This window comes from Cololabis saira, chromosome 13 (genome assembly GCF_033807715.1).
Source record: "Cololabis saira isolate AMF1-May2022 chromosome 13, fColSai1.1, whole genome shotgun sequence".
NCBI classification, from domain to species: domain Eukaryota; kingdom Metazoa; phylum Chordata; class Actinopteri; order Beloniformes; family Belonidae; genus Cololabis; species Cololabis saira.
Window position 1 is genome coordinate 28,697,337 of NC_084599.1, and position 9,965 is coordinate 28,707,301.

At 38.7% G+C, this 9,965-nt stretch overlaps 1 protein-coding gene across 3 annotated transcripts; it reads left to right on the forward strand.

Moving 5' to 3' along the window:
- The first annotated feature begins 876 nt into the window (after positions 1 to 876).
- klhl26 (kelch-like family member 26) lies at positions 877 to 9,358 on the forward strand. 3 transcript variants are annotated; one of them, XM_061737205.1, is made up of 3 exons: positions 877 to 1,058; positions 4,132 to 4,314; positions 6,376 to 9,358. In XM_061737205.1, exons 1-3 carry the CDS (start codon positions 877 to 879, stop codon positions 7,955 to 7,957), a joined length of 1,947 nt encoding a protein of 648 aa, XP_061593189.1. In that variant the 3' UTR covers positions 7,958 to 9,358. The 3 variants fall into 3 exon arrangements, with proteins under 3 accessions (XP_061593189.1, XP_061593190.1, XP_061593192.1); XM_061737206.1 differs by lacking the exon at positions 877 to 1,058 and adding an exon at positions 2,036 to 2,272; XM_061737208.1 differs by lacking the exons at positions 877 to 1,058; positions 4,132 to 4,314 and adding an exon at positions 2,036 to 2,272.
- Positions 9,359 to 9,965: the final 607 nt, after the last annotated feature.

A 9,965-nucleotide genomic window follows, 5' to 3' on the forward strand; every position in this document is an offset into this window, starting at 1 on the left:
CTTATCGTAGTGGGGTTGGAGTTGGAGACACCATAATACACCTGCTTCAAACAACCACAGTCCTCTGGAAAAGCAGGATCTGTGAGGGTCATATTCTTCAATCTTTCTCCACCGCATTTAACGTCATCCAGATTGCGTTACCATGTAAGAAACTCCAGAAGACACCGGTGGACGCCTCAACAATCACCTGGATTTCTGACTACCTGACAAACAGACCACACTTTGAGACTGAATGGTTGTGTGTTTGACCAGGTGGTCAACAGAGCAGGAGCACCACAGGGGACTGTCCTCTCACCGCTCCTCTTCCTGTGTACACCTCAGACTTCCAGTACAAGTCGGTGTCAAAATCTAATTAAAACTTTATTTATAAAGCACTTAATGCCATAAGGCAACCAAAGTGCTGTACAGGTGAATAAAAATACAACAATTAAAACCATAACATACAAATAAAGGCAGAAAGCAAAGTCACTAAAATAAACCATAAAAAGACAAAAGATAATGCAAGGACTGGCCTTATGACCGTGTTCGCAGGCGTTAAAAGCCAGTGTAAAAAAAAAAGACACCTTTTTTCAGGATCTGTTGAACAGTGCTGTGGCCAAAACACAGGATTCTGAAGTGGAGTGGGTGGAGAAGCTCTACGCTCTGCTGGCTCAGTGCATCTTCAGGCACCGAGACAACCCCGACAAGACGGAGCTGGTTCAGGTTCACCAAACTCACGTTCACTGAGCTCTTTTTGTTTATTCTTTTGCAAGTGGAATCAAATTTCCTGAAGGGCAGATGTTTAAGACAACCTAAAGTTTATTTAATTAGTGACAATACATAAATGAGAACCATGTCTTCACTCTCATACTGATGAGGCCTCTTTTTCTTTTCAGTATGGCCAACAAGAATAGCACCCTGCGCTGCTCTTTTTCAGCCCCAAGCCATAGTGCCACGCTCCTCCAGGGCTTGTCGGTTTTGCGGGCTCAGGGTCAACTACTCGACGTCGTGCTGGCCGTCAATGAGGAGCGCTTCCAAGTCCATAAAGCAGTGCTGGCAGCCTGTAGCGATTACTTCAGGTTAGTCTGGAGCAGGAAGCTTGACAGTGACCATTTGCATTTAAAATTGGCAGCACTTTAGTGAAGCTTCTCTTAGGCTTATTAGGCTCATTATTTTCTTATTTTCTTATATTTTTCTTATCTTGCACTTCTATCTTATCTTCTTATTCTTATCAGGCACTTATATTAGGACCAGCATTTGTGATGAAGCACCTGTAATTTCATTGTTATGAAATATGAACGATGACAAAGAATCTTGAATCTGAATGCGCACATCACTATTGACTTTCTTTCTGGCTTTTCTGAGTTGCGGTTTCTTTTACTTTTTCACTTAACAATGGCAATTGTGAATAATAATAATAATAATAATAATAATAATAATAATAATAATAATAATAATCCATCCATCCATCGTCCGCCGCTTATCCGTTCTTGGGTCGCGGGGCCTCAGCAGAGATGCCCAGACTTCCTTCACCCCAGACACTTATATAACAATAATATTTTATAAATTATAAATTATAAAATTATAAATTTTATAAATAGATAATAATAATAATAATAATAATAATAATAATAATAATAATAATAATAATAATAATAATGATAATAATAATATATTTTTTAAAGGCCCTGTTTCTACCTACCTCTTATCTAATTTCCATTTTACACGTCCTCTTAATTCAGAAGATATAAAATTAACATTTTTGTAAGAGGCTATCCATCTACAACATAATTTAGCTTATTCATGAACGTATTTACATTATGTTTCATGACTGTGTTTCTAGTACAGCTGTTAACCTCTTAATGGCCGTGATTCTGGCGCCCCCCAGTGGCCATACGGAGTAAAGCCTGAATTATGGTTCTGCGTTAAATCGACGCAGACCATTCGCCGTAGGGTACGGCGTATGTTACGCGGCGACGCGCACTGTACGGTGCGCCTACGCCATAGGCTCTACGTTGGTTTAACGCGGAACTATAAATCCTCCTTAATACAGATTGAAGGCGGTGGGAGAGGTGACCGCCACCGCAGCTCATCACAGGCGGACTCCAGACAAACAGCTGCTCACCGTCCTCAAACAGCTGTTTCCATTCTCTTTGGAAACACTATGAACGAGCCAGCAGTGCCAATGACACCCTGCTAATATTTTTTAAAAATGTCCTATGCGTGTTTGTCTGTGCTAGAAGATGGCGGAGTCGGATGGCGGCGACTTTTCTCTGAAACATTCGCAGAGCAGGTGAGTGAGCCGCGCTGGTCGCTGGTTGCAGCTCTGCTGCGGCTTCAGCGGGGGCTCCCTGCTGGGAGACCCCGCAGCTCCGGAACTGTATGCGGTGATGAGGTGTTGCGCGTCGGGGCTTCCCTGTAGGAAACACCGAGGCGTTGTCAAGGCCTCCAGGCACAATTAAAAAAAAAAAGGCAAACAGCCTGCGACCTTCATAGTTGAAAATCTTTTAGACAAAATTATTTCTAACTCAAATGTTTTAATATTTTGTTTGCAATATTAAAACACTACTTATCGTTGTTTTGTGTCAACTTTATTGAAATGTTAGAAGATAGTTTAAACATACATATAGAAAAATAACAAAATGCCTATAAATACATACAGTGTATCTCAGAAAATGTGAATATTGTGATTTTCTGTAATGCAATTACAAAAACAAAAATGTCATACATTTTGGATTCATTACAAATCAACTGAAATATTGCAAGCCTATTATTCTAATATTGCTGATCATGGCTTACAGTTTAAGAAAACTCAAATATCCCATCTCAAAAAATTAGAATATTCTGGGAATCTTAATCTTAAACTGTAAGCCATAATCAGCAATATTAAAATAATAAAAGGCTTGCAATATTTCAGTTGATTTGTAATGAATCCAGAATGTATGACATTTTTGTTTTTTTAATTGCATTACAGAAAATAAAGAACTTTATCACAATATTCAAATTTTCTGAGAAAGTCCTGTATATGTGTCCATTACCTTGCATTGCTTATTTTTGCATGGTAACTTTACAAAAACTATACAAAAAATAGTTAACTTGCACAAAATTTCCCAAAATAGAAATGATAAAATAAGAATTAATACAGTTATATATCAATTTGACTATGAAAAGGATTTGATCAAATCTGTGGGCATTAAGTCACATTGATTAGACGGATAGGGTTAACATTTAGATATGGAAATTGAGGAAACCACTTTTATATGAAATGACTTGCTATGTTTATCTGAATAATGTGCAGTATTTGTTAGGCATTGGAGACTCACATGAAGTACAAACTGGTCCGGTGATTCTTTTTTTCCCTTCCTCTTTTCATTTGATAGTACATTACCTTGTTTCTGCTCAATATTAAATTATTCAGATACTGTCCGGAAAGCTCAAACACTTCACTTTTAAAGCATTCTTTGCCTTGCGCATAATTTCTATTAAGCAACAGTTTTTTGTGCCATTATAAGTCCATGTTTCAAACCATTATAATTAGTTTTCAACTTTTTGTATTCAGGATTTTTAACTGCCAAATGCATTTCAGTGTAGCTTTCTTTCCTTGGCAGACAGCAAACTGTTGTGTACTGCATATTGATTTTTATGTCTGTTGCCCTTCCTGGAGGAAATCTCCACATTAAGCTAGGCTTCAAACTGCAGTGGGAATGGTTCTGGGACACTTTGGCACTTGACAAAGCTTAGGAACAATTTGGCCAAAACCGCAATCCTAACGGCATGTCTAACCCTGTTTGTATGTGCAACTGTAAAGTGTTTGAATACACCAATATATTCCCTTTTTTTGTCTCTCCTCACCGTTATTATATCTGACTGTAGAAACACACCAATGCAAATGCATTATAGACTACAAAATCCATTTTCCCTTGGCTGAGTAATAAATTAAATTACATTTCCATCAGTCTGACACTTGACACCAGACACCATGCACCCCCCCTTTTCTCTGGGCGTTACAGCACATTTCATCAGTACATAATGGCTACTAGATGTAACTGAAAAATGTATTAGGCTCAGTAGAGAAATTAAGGTTAAGTGGCGATACATAAATGAGAACCATGTCTACACTCTCAGACTGATGAGGCCTCTTTTTCTTTTCAGTATGGCCAACAAGAATAGCACCCTGCGCTGCTCTTTTTCAGCCCCAAGCCATAGTGCCACGCTCCTCCAGGGCTTGTCGGTTTTGCGGGCTCAGGGTCAACTACTCGACGTCGTGCTGGCCGTCAATGAGGAGCGCTTCCAAGTCCATAAAGCAGTGCTGGCAGCCTGTAGCGATTACTTCAGGTTAGTCTGGAGCAGGAAGCTTGACAGTGTCCATTTGCATTTAAAATTGGCAGCACTTACTGAAGCTTTTATGCAGGGTAATCGGTAATACTTTTGCAAAGTGTATTTTAACTGTAATGGTCTTGTGGGTGTGTACTTATATCCATTTAAAATGTGCGTGCATGCTTGCGTGCGTGCGTGCGTGTATATATATATATGTATACACATTATATATGTATGTATGTATACTGTATGTGTGTGTGTATTGGGGGACAAACTCAGCTTTAAGCTGATAAAAAGACAATTTCCAACAAAGCAAAACACAAGTACAATATCAAGCAGCTAAGGGAACACATTGACTTGTTGTAAAAAGACAAAAATGCTGTGTGCCTCAGGGTACCAGGACTACCAACCGGCTGCTACGTGCTGCAAACACTAGCTTTGAATAGGTTTAAAGCTAAAACATGACAGATTGCAAGGGTGCAAGGATGACCACTCTGACACAAAAACTCATTAAATACCTTTATACAGCCCATATCTGAATTCAACCTTACTTTTGGCCTTTCATCATCCCAAATCATATTCCGGTGCAAAAATCCCCTGGAATCATGCAGCCTAATCCCAAGTCTCTTTGTCAGATCAGAATAACTCCTGACTTCGTGGATCGTTTCTGGTACTGGTAAAACCTTATGTACCAAAGCATACCATTGTTGCAATCTTGTGGTAACTAGGGCTGTTCGATTAATCGATTTTAAATCGTAATCGCGATTATGTAATTAGAACGATGTTAAAACGTGAAAATCGTAAAATCGATTTTTCACTTTTTTTTTTTTTTTTTTTTTTTTTTTTTTTTTTACCTTGTCTGCACACATATTAATGATTGATGGAAATACCTCTCAATACCTGCGACAAGTGCCCCATCGGAGAGGCTCTTTAGTGTAGGAGGGGGCGTTGGAACATGCCACCGGGCATCCCTCAAGCCAGATGCGGTAGACCGGCTCGTGTTCCTTGCAAAAAACTTGCAAATGTGAATAGCAAATGTAATGACTGACATTACACACCTCTACCTCCTTCATGGGTTGCATTATTATTTAGCATGCAAAGACCCAGTTTAGTTTAATTAGAAAATGTCTTGTTTTATTTAATTGGAAATATAACTTACTGTATGTTTGCAAGTGCTGATTTGCTGATTTTTTTTTTCAGAGATAAAACTTTATATTTTATTATATTTTTTTCAACTTTTTTTCAACTTATTTTACAGAGTTTTGCACTTTTGGTTTAATAAGAGCAAAGTTTGCACTTAAAGCCCAATGGGGCAAATGTTCAATAAAAAAACAGCATATTTGAAATCATTTCTTTGCCTTTTGTAAATTCACAATTGTCAATAATCGTAATCGTAATCGAAAATCGGATTTTGAGAGAAAAAAATCGAGATTTTATTTTTGGGCAAAATCGAACAGCCCTAGTGGTAACATACAATCTTGTTTTTGCTCTGATTGCATATTTTTTTGAAGTGACATGGATTTGTGTGCTGCCTGTCAATTCGGCTGGCTGTGATTCCAGAGAGATGCCAACTGGCCAAATTGGTGCATGTATTTATATACAGGAGAAGGAAAGAAAAAGTTCATCTGAACATTCCTCTTCAAAAACCTCTTGAAAATTAGCAAAAAAAACCTATTACACTATAGTAACTTCAGTGAGTATTAAAGACATGGTTTCTAGTGTTTATGTTGTGAAGAAGCTTGATTCTAGAACATTATAAATATTAGGACTTATAAAAACATATTTTCAAGAAATGGAGAGTAGGAGGCTTAAAATGATGAATTAATAAACACATTGAGTGAATTTACTCAAGGATGACTTAAAATACAGCCAAATATGATTACTTGAACATTTTTCACTTTGCCACCTTACTATACTTTAAATGAACAAAAAATCTAGCTAGAAGAATTGCTTTTTCTTTTCACATTTTACTATCTCTGTGACTTTCTCATTACAAATACAATTTGTGAAACACATGCATTTAGAAGAAGATAAATTAGAGCATAACTTGTAATTTACTTGCATGCTCTTGTTTTTCAGAGCTATGTTTACTGGCGGCATGAGGGAGTCAAACCAAGATACGATTGAGCTGAAGGGTTTGTCTGCCCGAGGACTGAAACACATCATCGACTTTGCCTACAGTGCCGAAGTCACTTTAGACCTTGACTGTATTCAGGACGTCCTCGGGGCTGCCGTGTTTCTCCAGATGGTTCCTGTGGTGGAGCTCTGTGAGGAGTTCCTCAAGTCTGCGATGAGCGTTGAGACGTGCCTGCACATCGGGCAGATGGCCACCACTTTCAGCTTGTCTTCCCTCAAAGAGTCAGTGGATGCCTTCACCTTTCGTCACTTCCTCCAGATTGCTGAGGAGGAGGACTTTCTGCACATTCCAATGGAGCGCCTCATCTTCTTCCTCCAGAGCAACAAGCTGAAGAACTGTAGCGAGATCGACCTCTTCCATGCTGCCATCAGGTGGCTCCAGCATGACGGATCCCGCCGGGAACAAGCTAGTAGTGTCCTCTGTCACGTGCGCTTCCCGCTTATGCGCTCCTCAGAGTTGGTGGACAGTGTTCAGACTGTGGACATCATGGTGGAGGATGTGATGTGCCGACAGTATCTCCTTGAAGCATTCAATTATCAGATCCTTCCCTTCCGACAGCATGAAATGCAGTCCTCGCGGACTCTCATTCGTTCTGATGTTATGTCACTCATCACCTTTGGTGGGACTCCCTACACCGACAACGACCGCACAGTGAGCAGCAAGGTGTACCACCTCCCCGATGTTGCTACCCGGCAATTCAAAGAGCTAACCGAGCTGGAGACAGGCTGCAGCCACGCTTGTGTTGCCGTTCTTGATAACTTTGTGTACATCATCGGTGGGCAACACTTGCAGTACCGCAGTGGGGAGGGAGCTGTGGACAGCTGCTTCCGCTACGACCCGCATCTGAACCAGTGGCTGCGCATCCAGCCCATGCAAGAGGCTCGCATCCAGTTCCAGCTCAATGTTCTGCAGGGACGGTTGTTCGCTACGGGAGGACGCAATAGGTCTGGGAGTCTGTCGTCCGTGGAGTGTTACTGCCCAAAAAAGAATGAGTGGTCTAACGTAGAACCTTTAAAACGCAGGATTTGGGGTCATGCTGGCACTTCCTATGCAGAAAAGCTGTATATTTCAGGGGGTTATGGTGTCTCGTTAGATGACAAGAAAACACTTCACTGCTACGACCCAGTATCAGACCAGTGGACCTTCAGAGCTCCCATGAATGAACCCAGAGTGCTCCATGCCATGATCAGTGCCCGGGATCGTGTTTATGCACTGGGTGGGCGCATGGACCATGTGGACCGCTGTTTTGATGTGCTGGCAGTTGAGTATTACATTCCAGACAGCGATCAGTGGACAACCGTCACTCCCATGAGAGCAGGCCAGTCGGAATCAGGCTGCTGCTTACTGGACCAAAAGATCTACGTCGTAGGGGGTTACAACTGGCACCTCAACAACGTCACAAGCATTGTCCAGGTGTACAACACGCAGACAGATGAGTGGGAAAGGGATTTGCACTTCCCAGAATCCTTTGCTGGCATAGCTTGTACACCAATTATACTTCCACAAAACATCACACAGCGCTAAGCATGCGACCTTTTGACTGTGAGGATTTTATTCTGGGGCTTCTTACTGGGACCTCAAACTGTACTCAATATGTGAACATCTGGTTTGTGAGTGTGTCTATATATATATATATATATATATATATATATATATTAAAGAATGGTTTCAGAAGCTACAAAGCAATCTTACTTGGACAGTTTCAAGCCTTGTTTTCAGAAGTGTGTTTATTCTGCAGACTGACTGACTCATTGTTTTCTTTGAAACATTTTAAGAGTCTTGAATTTGTTAGTGTGTGTTTTTTTTTTTTATTAAAGTTATGAAGTCTGACCAACAATTTAACACATTTAAGTGGAAAATTCTCCAAAAAAGGCATATTCAGAGTAATTTCATTTTTGAATGTATTGTGATCCAATCGTTGCAGTTATTTGTACACTGGCCCGTGAAGAAAATATTGTGTGCAAATTAACCATACCTCTTATTAACTGTAAATATATGCTTTTCAAGTTCTCATCCACAGTAACAATTCCTAATTTGGGGCACTTTATATTAAAAATGTATTATTTACTTTTTCTGTGAAAGTGTTTGATTTAACAGTCAAGGGCTTAAGTTACACAGGGCACAAACTGAATTTATTATTTTTTTTCTTTTTAAGCATTTGATTAGATTTTGTTTAAATATGTTTTTTTTGTTTTTTTTGCTCAATTTTATGTCTTAGTCTCCTCAGCTTTACTGATCAACAAACTACATATCAGGATTTAACAATCCTTGCACAAATGTGTTATACGTCTTATAATTTTGAATGAATCATTTCAGGGTTTTTTTCCCCTTTAATTTATACCATGTGTTTCCTGAGCTGAATATGCAGCTGCCACACTGGTTTGTTATTGTTGTTCTCAGCCAACAGAACAAACTTGTGCCCATCTCTTATGGCAGCTACATAAATAATTGATTTGTGTGGCCATTATTATGTTGGTGTATCTTATTCTTCATGAAAAAAAGCACACTAGTCTACACCAACAATTAATGCTGCATATGATCTTATATACATGTAACTATTGGCTTTAACGCTCTTAAATTTCCTTTTCACTTGAACAAAACTATGAAGGATCAAATTTTCATGACTGTTGACTTGTTTTTTACTTTTTTCCCACTCTCCATTTTCTGCACTTTTTAAAATGATGTTTAACAGCTATTCTTTGTTATTAATCAGTCATGTGTTTAGTATATTGTGTTTATCTGAAATGATAACTTTCCACTTCAAAACTCTCCTTAACTTGCCTTAGTGTGTCTTGCTTTTCCTGTACTGGTGAAAGCACATTATTTGATGAAGTGCAATACAATGAAAACTGCTGTTGTCACAAGGGGAATGTACACCTATGTGCAATTTTATGTGTTTCCTTTATTAAAGGGGTATTATATTTTAAAAATGGTATTCTGGTTGTGTTTTTTTATCTGTTAAATGAAATGATTTTAGGACACCCTAGTCTCCTTAAGTACAGCTGTTTTGGCCCAAAAGCCTTGAATTGAAAAAGGTTGAACTGTTTTCGCCCATTTTGCTCTTATTTTCATGTTGCTTATATAGGAACTTGACGATAAATGACAATAAAATGAAATAAACCAAGAGATGTTATAGAGACATTATGGTAAAGCATCTGGTTAACTTTTTTTTTTGTCCCTAATTTTTTAACATCTCTAAGTGTCAAGTGGCTGGGATTTGATTTATATACATTTTCTTGCAATTTGGACAGTCTTTTGGCTTTATGTATAATCAGAACATAATTTTTTTTTATTGTTTTCGTGTTCAAATAGCACTAATGAAACATGGAATCATGGTAGGGACCTTGCAGGAATGGAGGGACATTTTTATTAAAATTATACATAAATGGAAAGATGAATACACAGGAAAGTAAGTACGTGCTAAGAGTAAGATGTGCAAAAGATTACCGTAAATGCTTTGCATGGTGGTCGGAAATAAAAAGAGAAACAAAAGAGCTAAAATTGTGTTTCTATTAAAAGATTGATTTTTTTT

Bases quoted from the DNA above. Each gene is read 5' to 3' on its own strand.
- klhl26 (XM_061737205.1), top strand. From the start codon at position 877: ATGGCCAACAAGAATAGCACCCTGCGCTGCTCTTTTTCAGCCCCAAGC. The intron at 1,059-4,131 runs GTTAGTCTGGAG...TTTTCTTTTCAG, and splicing joins GCCTGTAGCGATTACTTCAG to TATGGCCAACAAGAATAGCA. The intron at 4,315-6,375 runs GTTAGTCTGGAG...CTTGTTTTTCAG, and splicing joins GCCTGTAGCGATTACTTCAG to AGCTATGTTTACTGGCGGCA.